This window comes from Dermacentor silvarum, chromosome 2, assembly GCF_013339745.2.
Source record: "Dermacentor silvarum isolate Dsil-2018 chromosome 2, BIME_Dsil_1.4, whole genome shotgun sequence".
Lineage (NCBI taxonomy): Eukaryota > Metazoa > Arthropoda > Arachnida > Ixodida > Ixodidae > Dermacentor > Dermacentor silvarum.
In genome coordinates, this window is record NC_051155.1 from 42,877,846 (window position 1) to 42,895,277 (window position 17,432).

At 51.8% G+C, this 17,432-nt stretch overlaps 1 protein-coding gene across 6 annotated transcripts in view; it reads right to left on the reverse strand.

Annotated features, from left to right (window-relative positions):
• LOC119441424 (uncharacterized) overlaps nucleotides 1-17,432 on the reverse strand; it is a 111,297-nt gene continuing 93,865 nt past the window's right edge. For 2 of the 6 annotated variants that reach the window (XM_049661272.1, XM_049661273.1), the window contains exon 5: nucleotides 1,194-1,737. In XM_049661272.1, the coding sequence (XP_049517229.1) occupies nucleotides 1,503-1,737 (235 nt within the window). In that variant the 3' untranslated portion in view covers nucleotides 1,194-1,502. Of the gene's footprint in view, nucleotides 894-1,181; nucleotides 1,738-17,432 lie in introns of those variants that run through there. The other 4 variants (XR_007465462.1, XM_049661277.1, XM_049661276.1 and 1 more) reach the window with 4 other exon arrangements.

Genomic DNA, 17,432 nt, shown 5'->3' on the forward strand with positions numbered 1-17,432 from the left:
ATCTTTTATTCACAACAGTGCTCATGACAACAGCATAAATAACGCAGAAAATTTATGTTATAGCTATATAGAGGTGGTACTGTGATCAGTGAGGAACTCGGTACACCTATTTCAACGAATAAGCGACTTGTCATTGTTAACGTGTAGAACAGGTACCCTCAGGTCAGGAAAAGCTTGTGCAAGGAATTTGGCACGGTTCGAAAACAGGAACTGCCGTGTGTGCTGCTTGCTGGCGACATTAGCATCAAGTCATATACTTTAACTCAATGCAGCCGAGCGATTTTACAGCGAATCGATTAGTGCAACCAGATACGGTGGAAAACTTCCGCCCCAAAACGTCCATGAAAATTCTGCCCGCTCGACAAGCCGACGGAAGTAATTCTGAAAGAGCATTTCGAATTACGCTAAATGACATTTATGGGAGTCATAGCAAGTGTTGAGGTAGAGATGTGGGTAATACTATAGGTGGTTGAGTAATTAGGGGCCGTTGGCGGGAAACTACCCAATATTAATGGTGTTTTGGGGCTCCATGGTGTGTTCGACAGCACGCCGTTTCAAAACCATTGTTTATAAAAGTGTAAATGTATAAAAGTACTTTCCAGGAATGAAATTAATTTCGCGAGGAACAAGCTGGGGGACAAACTTTAAAACTATAGGGGCATAGGCGGGACGTTGGGTCGTCCCAAAACGCTAATGCTGCCTTGAGCAGTAAATTGAGTCTTACAGTTCATGCTGAAAGCTAGCGGCTAAGCTTTTCTCCTTTAAACTTTGCACACGTTTACACAGGGCGTCCCAGCATACCTGTTCCGCATGTCCTGGGTAAGGCGCTTGCATAGCATGCTCAGACGTGTGTGTGTTCGTCCGTGGAGCGTTAGCAGAAAACTGCGCCTACGCTGACGTCACAGCTGGTGCGAGGCGTTGCTAGGCAACGCACGTGACGTCATCGCTCGGTGAGGTTACCACCCTCTGCCAGGTTACCCTCGCCACAGCGTGAAGCGCGGCCTACGTATGCGGCGTTCGTCGGCCACGACTCGCGCCGGACTATAGAGTGATGCGCTTTCGCTGGCGTGGCGTCCCCGTGCCGAGCGCACTCGCGCGTCAACGCTACGTCGGACTTTAAAGTGGCCTTTAGAAGAAGCCTTTATCATCCCGATACTAGGGGTCGGCTAAGTTTGACTAAGAAACAGCCAAGCCAAACCAAGCTAAGCAAAGGAAAGCAAAGTTAAAGCTAGTGAAGGGGCACCAGCTTCGCTGTTTTCACAGTATTCGCACCACTTAGTGTGAAGCCGCCCCTAATTTTTTTGTATCTGCTCCGACACACGACTATACGTCTCTCACTGTTGCCGTGCTAGAATGACAATGTACATGAGTTGAGGGGAACGCACGGACAGCCTACGTTCTCAACACACCACAAGTACAATACGGCTTCGCAAATGTACGCAACTTTTGCACTTCCTATATCGTACTTGCTCCCAGGCCAGTCCTTGTTCCCGGCATCAACTCTAGTTACGCCTCGTGAAAGCCAGAGCTAGGACGATGGTCAGCATGGCAGCGAAGCTCGAGCCGGCTTGCGTGGCCATGTTGCCTCTTCCTTTGCCGCCGCCGCCGTATCCAGGCGCCGCGCGTTCCATGAAACTCTCGATAACTCTTTCAACGGGCTCCACGTCAGCCTGTGCGCACTCCGTGCTGTTTTCCCGGGAGCGGTCGACGCACTTGGGTAATTCCACCTTCAGTACCCTGCAATGACATCAAAGTACGGCATTGTCTCCCTGTGACTGCTGCGAATCGCGTCAATTACTGCTACTCAAATCGTGAGAAGTTGACGCTGCTTTTGACCTGATCCATTTTGCGCATGTCGTAAAGGCACATTTAATCATTATCAGAGCTCAACGTCTTGAAGCTTCTCTTTGACCGACGACGGTTGCTTGAGTGACAAGACAGAGAGAAGGGAGGAAGAAAAGGCAGGGAGGGTAACTACACTTTGTCCAGTTTGCTACCCTACACGTGGGGAGGGAGATGGGGGAGTCCAAGAAAGAGAGAGAAGACACGAGTCTTGATCACACTTTCACATGCACTAAGCCAGGTGTAGCGTATCTAAAGTCAGGCTGTAGCCTTCAGATGAGCGGGGAGGCCCGGCTCCCAAGACTGTTGCTTCTGCAGATGTCTTGGTAGACACGTGCAATTAGGACACATGGGTGAGTCAGCCATTCCAGTGACATAGTTGAGTGAGTTAGTGAAGAGTACTCCTAGCCGCGGCCGACAGAACAGTGTTGAGTCGCGTCATGTTGTTAACTGTAGTTTCAGTAAAGAATGGAGGCTGTATAATCGATAGTTGGAGTTCTGCGGAGTATTCCAGTGACTCAACGGGATGGTATGCGCGAGATGGCGAAGCTATCTTGCCGCATCTGCTCTTGATAAATGTGTAAGGAGCATCGGTGCTCCAGCCTGGGCACGTAGGGCAGCGTCATCGGCGAGGTGGTTAGTAAAGGTGCCACAATGTCCCGGCAGCCACTGAAAGTTTATATCATGTGCTCGTTCAGAAACGCAATGGCAACTTTCGTTGATTTGGGACCCCAATCGGTCGTAATATCCACGTCGTAAATATGGCACGCTTTGAAGGGCTTGCTTGAGTGAAGGACTGCACATCAGTTTTGTCCTCCTTTGGCTATGCAATGTGCATATAAAATTTGATTATGCGGGCATTTTGCGGGTGCTCACCTCACCTTACCTCCCTCACCCTGCGCTTTCTTATAATGCGGCTGACACGGGCGTGATTTCGTCGCTTCACGTTCTGGTCAACTGCGCAACGTGACAGCCCCTCTGCCGTATCTGAAATTACGTAAGACGAGAGCATTGCTGTCTTTTAAGCAGATTCCTCACTATACCTGGCTGATTTAATGCCTTAAACGCGGCATAATAAAACTTCGGCGTAGCAAAAATATCCCTCACAGATTCATGGAGTGTTTAAAATTCTGCTTAGCGACTAACAAAAATTCCTAGCGCACAAAAAGCCCGGGCGATGGACGCCATAACATAGGGGTGTGGAATTAGCTAGTTTTCGTCAGAGTAGTTTTGGACAGAGAAAGCTGTAGTTTCTAAAATAGCGCTAAAAGTAAAACGATATGTATTGGGCTTTGTGGTCTTTACGTCAGAATATTGGGTCCATTTGTATATCGCGTGGGTCGAAGTGACGAAAAATTTATTCTTGCACATATGTCTGCTCATTGGCCAGGCACACCACTTGAAATGAATGGACTTTGGGCATATGGTTACAACGACTCCTGCCCTCAGTAAGGGGCGCTGATCAAATTGTGTGCAAATTGCGCGCAGAGTACAACTTCTATGGTAATGGTGAAAATTTAATTAAGTGTTGTAAATTCACGAAAGACTGAAGCGAGGATGTCCTCTGCATCCATTGTTGTTAAGAGAGAGAGCAAGGAGAGGAAAGGCAGGGAGGTCAACCAGAAGAGCATCCGGTTTGCTACCCTACACTAGGGGTAAGGGAAAGGGAAATGCTTTATGTTAAGGACACAGAAAGACTACTGGAAAACAGTGAATTAGGGTTTCATTTATCCTACATGTGTAATGGACAAATGGTACAACCGAAGGTCCCCGGACGGACGTGTGCGGACGACATAGTGTTGCTACCAGATAATTCAAGAGATTTGCAGACACCTGTGAATATCTGTGGCGACAACGCAGCGACAAATGTAGGCCTTAAGTTTAGCGCAGAGAAATCGGGAATTGTGACCTTTACTGAAGACACGAGTAGCCTAATCACGTGGTTTCAATTCAACCGCAGCTCCTGATAACACCCCGCCTGTTTTTCAACACGTCTGATATTTGCTGCACGTCTACGGCGAAAAAAAGCTGGGCGTTTCCATTACAAAGCTATTTGCAACATAAATTACGTACGTTTCGAGCGCAAGAATGACTCATACTGAAAATTGAGTATTATTATTATAATAGGTTTGGACGTCTCAAATAAAAAAAAACGAAGTGGGAGAATATGACACTACGCCTGGCTGTGGACATTTACATACAAATATGCTGCTCATAAGCATTGTTTATATAAATATTAACACCCATCCATACAGTCTATAACTCTCGCTTTTGCCAAGACACTCGTATCTCATGAAAAAGAGACCTCGGTCGCGTTAACCGTGAGTAAAGAGTGCAGTAGCTCGCGCATGTCTTGTCCCTCTTTTCTGCTGTGTTGCCATGCTTGCACAATACGAAAAATTGCGTAATAAATGGCGACTGGCCTAAAGGCAAGTAATGTATCCCCACTCCATCAGTGCAATTTCTCTTGACAACAACTGCTTGTTTTTAGAGTTTAGCGTTTTCGGTTTTAGTGTCCTAAATTCGGTGTACTTTTGCGGTTGTCATTTCCATTCGCAAGTTCACTTCATTTTTTTTCAACGAAGATATTGCTCGAGATTCTCTTACATCGACGGTTTCCGGTGGATATATACATTAAAATGAGGTTTATTGGCCGGAACAGGCGTAGATGTAGATCCTTGGGACATACTGGCACGGAACAGGTGGCTAGAACAGTTACGTCGGGTAGCGCTCTGAACCGTAGCTTCGGCGCCGTCTTTCGTGAAGCGACCACGATGCTGCTGCTGCTTGCTTACTTGCTTGATCCTCATCCGCTGCCGCTGCGCTGGTGTGCATAATATTCGGTGCATCGTGTACGTCTTTTTCGTCAGAATATATATATATATATATATATATATATATATATATAACATATATATTGTAAAGGCGTTTATTGCACCCAGGCGTTAGGGCCAACCGTTGGATTAGTTCAAGGAACCGCGAGCGCATGCGGCGTAGTCCGATCGATGCGTTGTAGAGACTGACCCACTAGACAGCGCTGGTAAGGATGCCCCACTGCATCGTCCCTCTTCTTCACAACAATTACCCCGGGGACAAAAAAGGGAGCCGTCCGGCGACCAAACAGTTCGTCGCTATTAGTGGATCATAGTACGGTTTGAGGCGCTCGATGTTGACAATGTCGCGTCCGCGACGGCGTATGTCCGAAGATGGTTCAACGGGCTCGATCACATAGTTGACGGGTGATGCACGCTCGACGATGCGGCAGGGACATTCATACTCGGGCATTAACTTGGAAGACAGACCAGGTGCAGCGGAAGGAACTGAGAGCCACACAAGCGCTCCAGGAAGAAAGGTGGGCGCATAGGTGGTGTCACCGCGACTGTTCTTCTGGCGCTCTTGGTCAGTGGAGGTAAAGGCCCGGGCGAGGTCGCGGCACTCTTCAGCTTGTCTCACCGTATCAGAAATGGGTGCAGATTCAGATGCATCGGGCCGGTATGGAAGCATTGTATCGATGGTGTGCGATGGGTGCCGGCCGTACAATAAGAAATATGGCGAAAAACCAGTAGTGCTCTGCGTAGCAGGTATTGTACACGTAGGTGACGAAGGGCCGAATGGCGCCCAGTTTGTGTGGCCGGAAGAGACGTAAATTGAGAGCATGTCGCTAAGCTTACGGTTGAACCGTTCCGTGAGTCCATTGGTTTGAGGATGGTACGCCGTTGTCATGCGATGAACAACGTGGCACTCTTTGAGAACAGCTTCAATGACTTCGGAGAGGAAGACATGTCCGCGGTCACTGAGCAGCTCCTGGGGTGGCCCATGACGTAGAATGAATCGACCAAGCAGGAAGGAGGCAACGTCGCGCGCTGTAGCGGCCGGAAGCGCCGCAGTTTCAGCGTATCGCGTAAGGTGGTCAACTGCCACAATGGCCCAGCGGTTTCCAGCCGAAGTCATGGGAAGGCACCCGTACAAATCTATACCGACGCGCCCAAAGGGCCGGGTGGGGCAAGGTAAAGGTTGCAGCCCAGCTGGCAAGAGGCGGGGTGAAGATTTCCGGCGCTGGCAATCGGGACAAGAGCGTACCAACTTTTGAACGTAGCTGTACATCCCTCGCCAGTAGTAGCGCTGTTAAAGGCGCTGGTAAGTCTTGAAAACGCCAGAGTGGGCACACTGGGGATTGGCGTGGATAGCCGCACAAATATCGGAACGAAGGCTGCGAGGCACTACTAGCAACCACTGGCGACCATCGGAGCTGTAATTGCGCCGGTAAAGCAGGTCGTCGCGAATGGCGAAATGGTGAGCTTGACGGCGCAACGCGCGGGTTGTTGACCTGGTCGATGGATCAGAGAGCCAGCTTATAATCGACGCAATCGAGAGGTCCTTGCGCTGCTCGGAAGCGATGGTGCGAAGGTCGATGGAACACACAGTCAACCGAGATATATTGTTTTCAGCCAAGGGAAAGCGCGAGAGGGCATCGGCGTCCGAGTGGTGTCGTCCGCTGCGGTAGAGTACGCGGATGTCGTAGTCTTGCAGGCGAAGTGCCCAACGTGCAAGACGGCAGGACGGATCTTTCAATGACGCCAGCCAACATAGTGCGTGGTGGTCCGTGATAACATCAAATGGGCGGCCAAATATGGCCGGAACTTAGTCAGAGCCCATATGATAGCGAGACATTCTTTTTCAGTCACGGTGTAATTATTCTCGGCTTTCGTAAGCGTTCGGCTGGCATAAGCAACGACATACTCAGTGAACCCTTGCTTGCGTTGCGCGAGGACAGCACCATGGCCAACACCGCTGTTTTCGTTTGTACCTCTGTAGGGGCCGTCGGGTCGTAGTGGCGCAAAAGTGGGGGAAGTCCGCAAACGACGTAGAGTCGTGAACGCCTCGTCGCACTCTGATGGCCACGAGGGGAGGAGCCCGTTGATTCCTAGAAGCTTCGTCAGGTGCGATACGATGGCGGCGAAATTCCGAATGAAGCGTCGGAAGTAGGAGCACAGACCGATGAAACTTTGATGGATTCTTTGATTGATTCTTTGATGGACGTTGGCTTGGGAAACTCGGCAACGGCGCGAAGTTCGTCGGGGTTGGGGAGAATCCCGTCCTTGGACACCACATAACCAAGTATCGTGAGTTGCTGCGCAGCAAATCGGCACTTCTTTATGTTTAATTGTAGGCCAGCGTTCGATAAACACGTCAAAACACGCCGGAGGCGTTCGAGGTGCGTGGCGAAGTCAGGCGCGCAAACGACAATATCGTCAAGATAACACAAACATGTGCGCCACTTTAAGCCTCGCAGAACTGTGTCCATCATGCGCTCGAATGTCGCGGACGCATTACAGAGTCCAAAAGGGATTACGTTGAACTCGTACAAGTCGTCGGGCGTGATAAAAGCTGTTTTCGTCCGATCGACTTCTTCCATAGGCACTTTCCAATACCCGGAGCACAAATCCAGAGACGAAAAGAACTCGGCTCCTTGCAGGCAGTCAATTGCGTTGTCTATGCGTGGCAGAGGATTGAGGTCCTTGCGAGTGATGTTGTTAGGCTGCCGATAATCGACGCAAAACCTGACGGAGCCGTCCTTCTTTGCAACATGGACGACAGGCGAAGCCCATGGACTTTTCGAAGGTCAAATTACTTCGCGCCGAAGCATGTCGTCGACTTGCTCGTTAATCACACGACGTTCCCTGGCAGAAACGCGATACGGGCGTTGTCGCAACGGTGGGTGAGATCTAGTGTCGATGTGATGCGTGACGAAGTCCGACCCAGGGAAGCTTGCCCCACGTCGAAAGACGAACGAAATTCTTCCAAGAGGGACAGCAGCTGGGAACGCTGGGCTGCTGTAAGGGTTCCAGCGATTGATGAACCAAATACATCTCTGGGCAATGCGTCTGATGTGGAAACAGCACTGAGGATATGGTAGGTTGCGCAATTCGGGTAGTCGGGCCCGTCGATAACTTGGACATCGTCGATGGCTTCCACGGTACCAACACATTCTCCTCGGAGCAGTATGACAGGGTATGGGCACAGGTTGCAACCGAAAATTGCGCTAGTGCCCTTGGTGATGTCCACGGTCGCAAAAGGTAGCAACAGGCCCTTCCTTGCGAGGAAACGGCCAGATGGCGAAAGTAATGCAATGGCGTCCGAGAGGCCACTGCGGTGCATGGACACGATCATTGAGGCGTTGGGAGCAACCTCAGTGTCGGCTTCGACTATGTCTCCTGGAAAGCGACGGAGCGTCAGTGGGCGTCAAATCTAGCAGCGGCAATAGTTCTATTTCGGCCCGTGCGCAATCGATAACGGCATTGTCGCGCGAGAGAAAATCCCAGCCGAGGATGACATCGTGAGAGCAGGAGGAAATGATGAAGAATTCTATGGCGCATACAACGTCCTGAATTTCTACACGAGCAGTGCAAGACTCCAAGGGTCGAATATGATGAGCACTGGCTGTGCGAAGGGATAGTACGGACAGGGGCGTCGTGACTTTCCGAAGTAAGCGGCAAAGTGTAGCGTCCATAACACATACGGCTGCTCCTGTGTCCACGAGTGCAGACGCGCGGACACCGTCGACAAACACGTCTACCACATTGGATGGGCTGCAATGAGGACTTGTTAACTTCGACGTTGTCGCAGCCCTTGCCTCGTGGACTGCGACTGTTAGTTTTCCTCATCCCGAGGGGCGGCACGAGGTCGCATAGGCGATAACGAGCGCCGGCGTGGAGATGGGGAACGGCGGGTGTTCGGCGGCGGGCGGTATGTCGGTGAAATACCAGATGGTGGGTCGTAATATGGACGGGGCTCACGGTTCGTCATGGATGATTCGACGCTGGGCGGCTGGGAACGATTACAGAAACGGGCCACGTGACCGGCGTAGCCGCAGGCAAAGCATATAGGCCGGTTGTCTGAGATACGCCACCGGTTCGCTGTAGCTGGTCCCGTTCACGTCGGAGCACGCCCTGGATGGAGCGGTTGGTGATAGGACTATATAACGGGCTGCACTGGTGGCCGAGCCACGACGTCGGCATAAGTGAGGGGCACATGAGCCGAGAGTGGGTGGGGCCTCGCGACGACTTCAGCGTAGCTCAGTGGTGTTGGTACCGGGGCCTATTGGGGTGGTGCCACGACCTCGGTATAGCTCAGTGGCACAGGCGCAGGAACATGGTGGCGTTGGTCGGGTAAGACCTCGGCGATTTCTCGCTCGATGGCGCGGCGGAGCGGAGGCACGACAGTCGGAAGCGGACTGTGGCACATGCGGCGGATGAGCAAATGGTACCAAGGAGAATTGGCGGGCGACTTCCTCCCGAATGAATGCCTTCATTTCCGCAAGCAGTGCGGTCTGGTCGAAGGTGGTACCCAGACCAGCCATGTGTTCGTCGCGTGATGAAGACCGACGAGCAACGAGCGCTGCCTGCGTAGCTCCTGGTAACTTTGGCATAACGTAACGATCTCTGTGACGCATTGCGGATTCTTAGCGAGCAGCATGTTGAAAGCGGCGTCCTCGATTCCTTTCATAACGTTTCTGATCCTGTCCGATTCCGACATCGTCGCGTCCACGCGCTTACACAAGTCCAGGATATCTTCGATGTAGCTAGTGAAGGACTCTCCCGGCTGTTGGGCTCGTTCTCGCAAGCGGGCTTCGGCTCGCACCTTGCGCGCAGCAGGACGACCAAACACAGCTACTAATGAGGTCCTGAACGCGGACCATGTCGGAATTTCCGTCTCGTGGTTGTCGTACCAGAGGCTTGCCACGTCGGCGAGGTAAAAGAGCACGTTGCTGAGTTTCGCGGCATCGTCCCATTTGTTGATGACGCTTACTCGCTCGTACGTAGACAGCCAGTTCTCCCCGTCGGTGTCGTCGGTGCCGCTGAAAACAGGAGAATCCTTGTGGCGAGGCAGACCAGAGCACACGACGGAGGGTGCAGGAGGCGTTTGCTGGGACGTCGGCTGAGATGCGTCCTGAGACATGGTTGAAGAGAGGGCACGGGTTCGAAGCTCCAGGATGCGTTTGAGCGTAGCACTCTCCACCACTTGTAAAGGCGTTTATTGCTCACAGGCGTTAGGGCCAACCGTTGGATCAGTTCAAGGAACCACGAGCGCGAGCGGCGTAATCCGAGTGATGCGCTGGAGAGACTGCCCCACTAGACAGCGCTGGTAAGGATGCCCCACTGCATCGTCCCTCTTCTTCACTACAACTTATATATACATATATATACTCATATATTGTAACCAACAGTTTCGACAGCCGTTTCTATAAAAAACTTATTTATTCTGGGCGAACTTGTGCCCGTGAACTAAAGGTTGTCACTCAACAAAAGCGTCCCTCGAGCTTCACTTGTTCGAACCTCGTTTTCCTCTTTTTCGCCTCCTGTCGCGTTCCAGTCGTACGATTCTCGCGCACGAGCCACCGGTTTGTCGGAACCGGCGCAGCGTTGTCTTGCGGTGCTTTGCTTGACACTTGTGGTGTGGTGGCTCTTTTAAACACAGTTAGGATGTGGCGGTCGTCTTTGGTCTCGCAATGCTGGCGGCATTAGCCCCCTCCGAAGAAGCATCGTCCCGATGCGTCGAACGGGCCTAGAGAGGCGAACTGCTTTAAAGGGTCAGTGGTCAGAAGATGGCCGGTGCTAGGCTTGATCGCATGTGCAAGTTCTGTTATTCATTGCCTTTCATGGTAAGGCTGCATTCGTACTACGTGTACGACCTCTGGGAGAGTCCTGCGTCATGTGGAGCAGACTTGGCCTTCAGGAGTTACCTCGTAGTTTAAGGGACTTAGCCGGCGAAGTACTCTGTAGGGGCCAAAGTAACGGCGCAGTAACTTCTCCGAAAGACCGGGTGTACGTATAGGCGTCCATACCCACACTTCGTCTCCGGGGTTGTACTGCACCTCTCTTCGCCCTAGGTTGTACCGGTTTGCGTCGACGTACTGCTGTTGTAAGATACGGTGCCTTGGCAACTGCAGTGCTTCTTCTGCCCTTTCTATGTACTCACTAACGTTAGGGTCGTCTTCGCTGCTGTTTACAGGTAACATCGCGTCTAGTGTCGTTGTTACTGTCCGACCGTAAACAAGTTCAAATGGCGTGAACTTTGTCGTCTCTTGTACTGTCCCAGGTCCGATGCTCTACGTCCACGTACATTGAGATCATGTCAGCGAGCGTTCTATTGAGCCGTTCAGCCAGGCCGTTTGTTTGCGGCTGGTACGCTGTGGTTTTTCTATGAGCAGTATGTGTTAGTTTCATAACAGACTGCATCAAACGGGCCATAAAAGCTGTTCCTTTGTCTGTTATGACTACCCTGGGTGCGCCATGTCGTAACACTATGTGTGTGACAAAAAACTGAGCTACTTCAATGGCGGTTCCTTTTGTAAGAGAAGATGACTCAGCCTACCGGGTTAGATAATCGGTTGCTACCACAATCCACCGCTTTCCTGAGGTTGAAACGGGAAGTGGTCCAAGTAAATCCACTCCTATTTGTTCAAATGGCGCTGCTGGTGGCTGTATCGGTTGCAGAAAACCTACTGGTTTGAGTGGCGGTGTTTTGCGTCTTTGACAATCTCGGCATGATTTGACATTGTGCTGCACAGAATTCATCAACTTCGGCCAGTAATATTTCTGGCGGATTCTCGCCAGAGTCCTACTAACACCTAAGTGGCCAGCTGCAGGGTCATCATGGCAAGCTTCTAAGATCTCGGCTCGCAGCGATGATGGTACGAGAAGTAGAAACGTCTCACCACTGTGCTCGAAGTTTCGTTTGTAGAGGACGTTGTTCCGGAGGACATACGAACACAATCCGCGGAAGAAAACTCGAGGCACTTTAAATTGTCGACCCTCCAGGTACTCGATGAGCAGGAGTAATTCCGGATCAGTACGCTGATGATGAGCCATTTCCGCCGTATTCACAGCCCCAAGGAATGGCAAATCTTGCTCGTATTCAAGTGACGTCGATTCGATTGGTGCGCGTGATAAGCAATCAGCGTCATTGTGCTTGAGACCGGACTTGTAAACGACCGTGATGTCATACTCCTGTAGACGCAAACTCCATCTAGCGAGCCTTCCAGAAGGGTCCTTGAGGTTCGCCAGCCAACGCAATCAATGATGGTCGCTGATGGCTCGAAACGGTCTGCCATATAAGTATGGCCGGAACTTACTGATAGCCCATATAACCGCCAGGCATTCATTTTCTGTCTCTGAGTAATTTGTCTCTGCTTTCGATAAGGTACGGCTTGCGTACGCGATGTCTTTTTCTTCTCCATTCTGCCACTGAATAAGTATAGCTCCGAGACCAACGTTACTCGCGTGGGTGTGGATATCTGTTTCGGCATTTTCATCAAAATGGGCAAGTATAGGAGGACTCTGCAAACGCCGTCGTAGCTCAGAGAAGGCGTCTTCTTGTTCTTTCTCCCACACGAAAGGAACATCTTCTTTTTGTCAGTCGTGTGAGTGGTTCGGCGATATTAGAAAAGTTTTCTACGAAACGCCTGTAGTAGGGACACAGTCCAAGGAAACGTCTAATAGCTTTTTTGTCTCTTGGCTTCGGAAACATTTCTACTGCAGTGGTCTTCTCAGGATCGGGGCGGACGCCTTCAGCACTGACAATGTGTCCGAGAAAGCGGAGCTCGCGAAAACCGAAGTGGCATTTTTCGGGTTTTATGGTCAACCCCGCCGTGCGAATAGCGTCCGGAACTGCTCTCAGTCGCTGCATGTGCTTCTCGAATGGACTGGAGAAGACCACCACATCATCAAGGTAGACGAGGCACGACTGCCATTTCAGTCCGGAGAGAACAGTGTCCATCATCCGCTGGAAGGTGGCGGGCGCAGAACACAGAGCAAACGGAAGCACCTTAAAATCGTATAGACCATCCGGTGTCACAAATGCAGTTTTTTCGCGATCTCGCTCGTCCACTTCGATCTGCCAGTATCCACTTTTGAGATCCAAAGAAGAGAAGAAGTAGACATTTCGTAGTTTGTACAAGGTGTCGTCGATGCGTGGGAGTGGATAAACATCCCGCTTCGTGACGAGGTTGAGCTTCCTGTAATCAACACAAAATCGTTGGGTGTTATCCTTCTTGACCAGGACTACCGGAGATGCCCACGGGCTATTGGATGGCTGTATTACATCGTCCTTGAGCATTTCCTGTACTTGACTTCTTATCGCTTCTCTTTCTTTTGGAGCCACTCGGTACGGGTGTTGGCGTACTGGTCTTACGGGTTCTTCGACTATAATGCGATGTTTTGCGACGAGAGTACGACAGACTTTCGATGAAGTCGAAAAGCATTCAACAAACTCTGTGACCAAGCTCACAATCTTATCTCTTTGTGGTGATGACAGCTGTCGGTCAATATCGATAGAGGCAAGGACACTGTCTAAAGTGGCAGAAGCTGGTGATGCTGCATCGAGGGTTGACAAATCCGCAAGTTGTGCATAGTCATGAAGAGACGCTATGGCTGTTGCCTTCGCTACGTGTTGTGCCTCATTGCCAAAGTTAGTCAAAAGGACATCCGCACATCCGTTACGCAGGTGAACTATGCCTCTTGCTACGCATATTTGCTTTTCCAGTAGCAGCCCGATATTTCCGTCTGCAAGTCCCTCCTAGTAACGAAATACGTCACTCCTTACAACAACAGTCACACTGCACCGCGCCGGCACTGTCACGTGGTCATCCACAATACGCAGAGAGGAAATATGTGGCTCTTCCGTATCAGAAATGGCAACAGCATTTTCTGTAGAAAACAACACGCTAGATTCTTGAAAGTCGATAATTGGGCCATTCGTTTGCAAAAAGTCCATGCCCAGTATCAGGTCACGGGAACACTCAGGAAGAACAATAAAGCTGTCGACGTATATAAAGCCTCTAATTCCGATTCTTGCAGTGCACATTCATACGGGGTCGACTAAGTGTCCCCCGGCTGTACGTATTGGAGATCCGGTTCAATGGGTCAATACATTCTTCAGTTTTCTGGCGAGTACACTGCTAATAACCGAATAGTCCGCACCAGTGTCTATCAACGCAGTCACTTCGAGGTCATTGATGATGACACGCAACTCAGAAGTAACGGCGTCATCACCGCACTTGTTCGCCGTTTCGTCACTGCCGTCGTCTTGTCGGATTGGCGATGGAGGGCCTTCGGTTTTTCGGGCGTCAGCGGCCTTGCCTCCACAAGGTCGCTGGCTCTAGTTTTCCCGTCGCGGACATGGTGAGCGACGCCTCGGTGACATGGAAGACGGACGCGGACTCGGTGACCGATAACGCATAGGCGCTGCCGATTGAGGCTCATGTTGCTGGGGGCACGGAATGTTTCGGCGCGTAGATAAAAATGCTTCTATCTCGTAAGGGCGCTCACCGTTTCGAGGGCAAGGCGCATTCACGGAGAAGCCACGGTGTCCCACTCGGCGATACTGACATTCCCGATACAGGTGACCAGCCTCGCCACAGTGGTAGCAGAGGGGACGCCGGTCTGTTGTACGCCATACATGGCTTTTACGTGGTCTTTCTTCCGGCATGGGCGGCATACTGCGAGGAATCACCTGGGGCGTAGCGGTAGTTCAGGCATAGTCAGCGCGTCCAATGTTCTGCCGTAAAGCTTGGGCGTTTGATATCCGCGGCTGACGCTCCGGTTGTGCTAGGGGCCGTACCTGAGGGTCTGGTTCACAAATTGCTTGCCGGACTTCGCGTATGACATCGGCAAGTGAGGACACCATAGGAGGGCTTTGGGCCAGCTGAAGTTTCTGCAGCTCTTCCGTTACGACGGATCTCATCATTTCGCGTAGGATGTCCATGTTGTTGGGGAGGGCTCCTGGCCCAAAGTCAAATGATGCGACGCTAACATCTCCGTTGTACTGCCTCGCACGCTGCTGCAGCGTCTTCTCCATCGTCGTCGCCTCTGATCCAAATTCGGCTACAGTGCGGGGCGGATTACGAACCAGGCCGGCAAAGAGCTCCTGTTTCACACCGCGCATTAGATGCCGCAATTGCTTGTCAGGCGCTACTGAACATTTTAAAAAGTACGGGCTTGGACTGTAGGCTTTGAGCTTGCCAAATTGCTTGCCATATGTTTTACATCCTCCTTCTCTCATCATCGTCACCCATCATGCGCCTCTTTCTTCCCTCTTTCTTTCCCTCTTCCCCTTCCCCCAACGCAGAGTAGCTGGCTAGAAGAATTTACCTCAGGCCGACCTCTCTGCATTTCGCATCATTAAACTTATCTCTCTCTCTCTCTCTTGTCCTCAGCCATGTTTGGGTCGGCTCGGCGGAAGAGGTGGGACATATCTTCAATGCACATGGTTACAGTTTCATTGTTCCGCTGGTTCCTCGCCTGAAGAACGGCTTCTGCCCTCTCTCTGCGGTCCGTACTCGGGTACGTTGCAAGCAGATCTCGTCGGAAGTCGTTCCACGATGATAACGACGCTTCGTGGTTTTGAAACCACGTGCGTGCAGATTCCTCCAGCGCGAAGTACACATACCGGAGTTTCTTTGTTTCGTCCCAACCGTTGCATCTGGCGACACGCTCAAACTTTTCGACCCAGTCCTCAGCATCCTCGAATGTGTCTCCGTGAAAGGATTCTGGCGTAAGGGGTGAGTAAACGACGACGTGAGGAGGGATCACTTGAGTAGCCATCGCACTGGCTCCTATGCTGACTGCCGCCGCTGCCCTTGGTGAATCGACGAGAGGACCAAACTCGGGGGCCTCACCTCGTATGCGGCGACTTGTCCGTTGGTGGACAGGCGTTAATTCCGTTCGCTCCAAACTTCGGGGATCCGGGCTACCTTCCCTGGCACGTGGGGGGCTTGGAATCATACCCAGCACTTCCACCAGATAAGTAACCAACAGTTTCGACAGCCGTTTCTATAATAGCTAATTTATTCTGGGCGAACTTGTGCCCGTGATCTAAAGGTTGTCGCTCAACAAAAGCGTCCCTCGAGCTTCGCTTGTTCGAACCTCGTTTTCCTCTTTTTCGCCTCCTGTCGCGTGCCAGTCGTACGATTCTCGCGCACGAGCCACCGGTCTGTCGGCACCGGCCCAGCGTTGTCTTGCGGTGCTTTGCTTGACGCTTGCGGTGTGGCGGCTCTTTTAAACACAGTTAGGATGTGGCGGTCGTCTTTGGTCTCGCAATGCTGGCGGCATTATATATATATATATATATATATATATATATATATATATATACATGAGACGATGCGTTCAACATGCTGCTTGCGAAAAATCCTCAGTCCGTGACCGCCATCGTCACTCTATGCCAAAGCTACGAGGAGCTACGAAGGCAGCGCTCCTTGACACGTCGCCCTTCATCGCGTGACGGACACATTGCTGGTTTGGCCACCATCTCCGACCAGACAGCACTGCTGACAGAAGTGAAAGCGTTCGTTCGGGAGGAAGTTGCACGCCAGCTCTCCTTGCTAACCTTCGCTCAGTCACCGCATGTGCAACAGCCCGCAACGAATGTTATGCCCACGCTCCGTCGCGTGATCGAGCAGGAAATCGCCGAGGTCTTGCCAGACCAGTATCAACATCGTCCTACGGCCGCTCCACTAAGCTAAGCCGATGTCGTCGTGACGCCCCAACATGTTCCGACGGCTGCACCACTCAGCTACGCTGAAGTCGTCGCGAGGTCTCAACCACTCTCTCCGAGTGTGCCTCTCCGTTATGGCGACGTTGCGGCTAGGCCCCGACCGCAGCCCGCCATGCCGTCATACCAGCATCCGCCCTGTACAACGCGATCTCTTACATGGATGGGACCTGCCCCAGCGAACCGATGGCGTACTTCCGACAACCGGCCGATATGGTTTGCGTGCGGCTATGCCGGTCACGTCGCTCGTTATTGTAATCGCGCTCAGCCGGCTAGCGCCGCATCAGCCGTGACAAGCCAGTTCAACCGTCCATATTACGAACCCCATTCGGCTATGTCACCGACTTTGCGCCCGACGCCAACTACCCGCCGTTCACCGTCTCCACGCCGTCGCTCACTGTCGCCGATGCGACCCCGTCCCGTAACTCGGGACGAGGAAAACTAATCGTCGCAGTCCAAGAGGCAAGGGCTGCGGCGCCGTCGAAACGTGAAAGTCCTCAACGCAGTCCTTCAAATGTGATCGAAGTGTTTGTTGACGGTGTTCGCACATATGCACTCGTGGACACTGGAGCCGCCGTATGTGTTATGGACGCTAAGCTTTGCCGCCTACTTCGGAAAGTCACGACGCCCCTTTCTGGACTGTCCCTCCGCACAGCCAGTGCTCAGCATATCCACCCCTTAGCGCCTTGCACTGCTCGTGTTGTTATTCACGACGTTCTATACGCCATAGAATCCATAATCCTCACCTCGTGTTCTCACGACGTTATCCTCGGCTGGGATTTCCTCTCGCGCCACATTGCCGTTATCAATTGCGCACGGGCCGTGATAGAACTCTTGCCGTTGTTAGATTTGCCGATCACCAACAATACTTCCCTGTCGAGGAAGCTAATTGTCCACGACGACACCCACGTTCCTCCCCGCGCGTCAACAGTCGTGCCCATGTACAGTAGTGGAATCTCAGACGCTGTTGCGCTGCTGTCTCCATCTGACCGCTTCCTTATTCGGACAGGCCTGCTGCTACCTTTTGCGACAGTGGA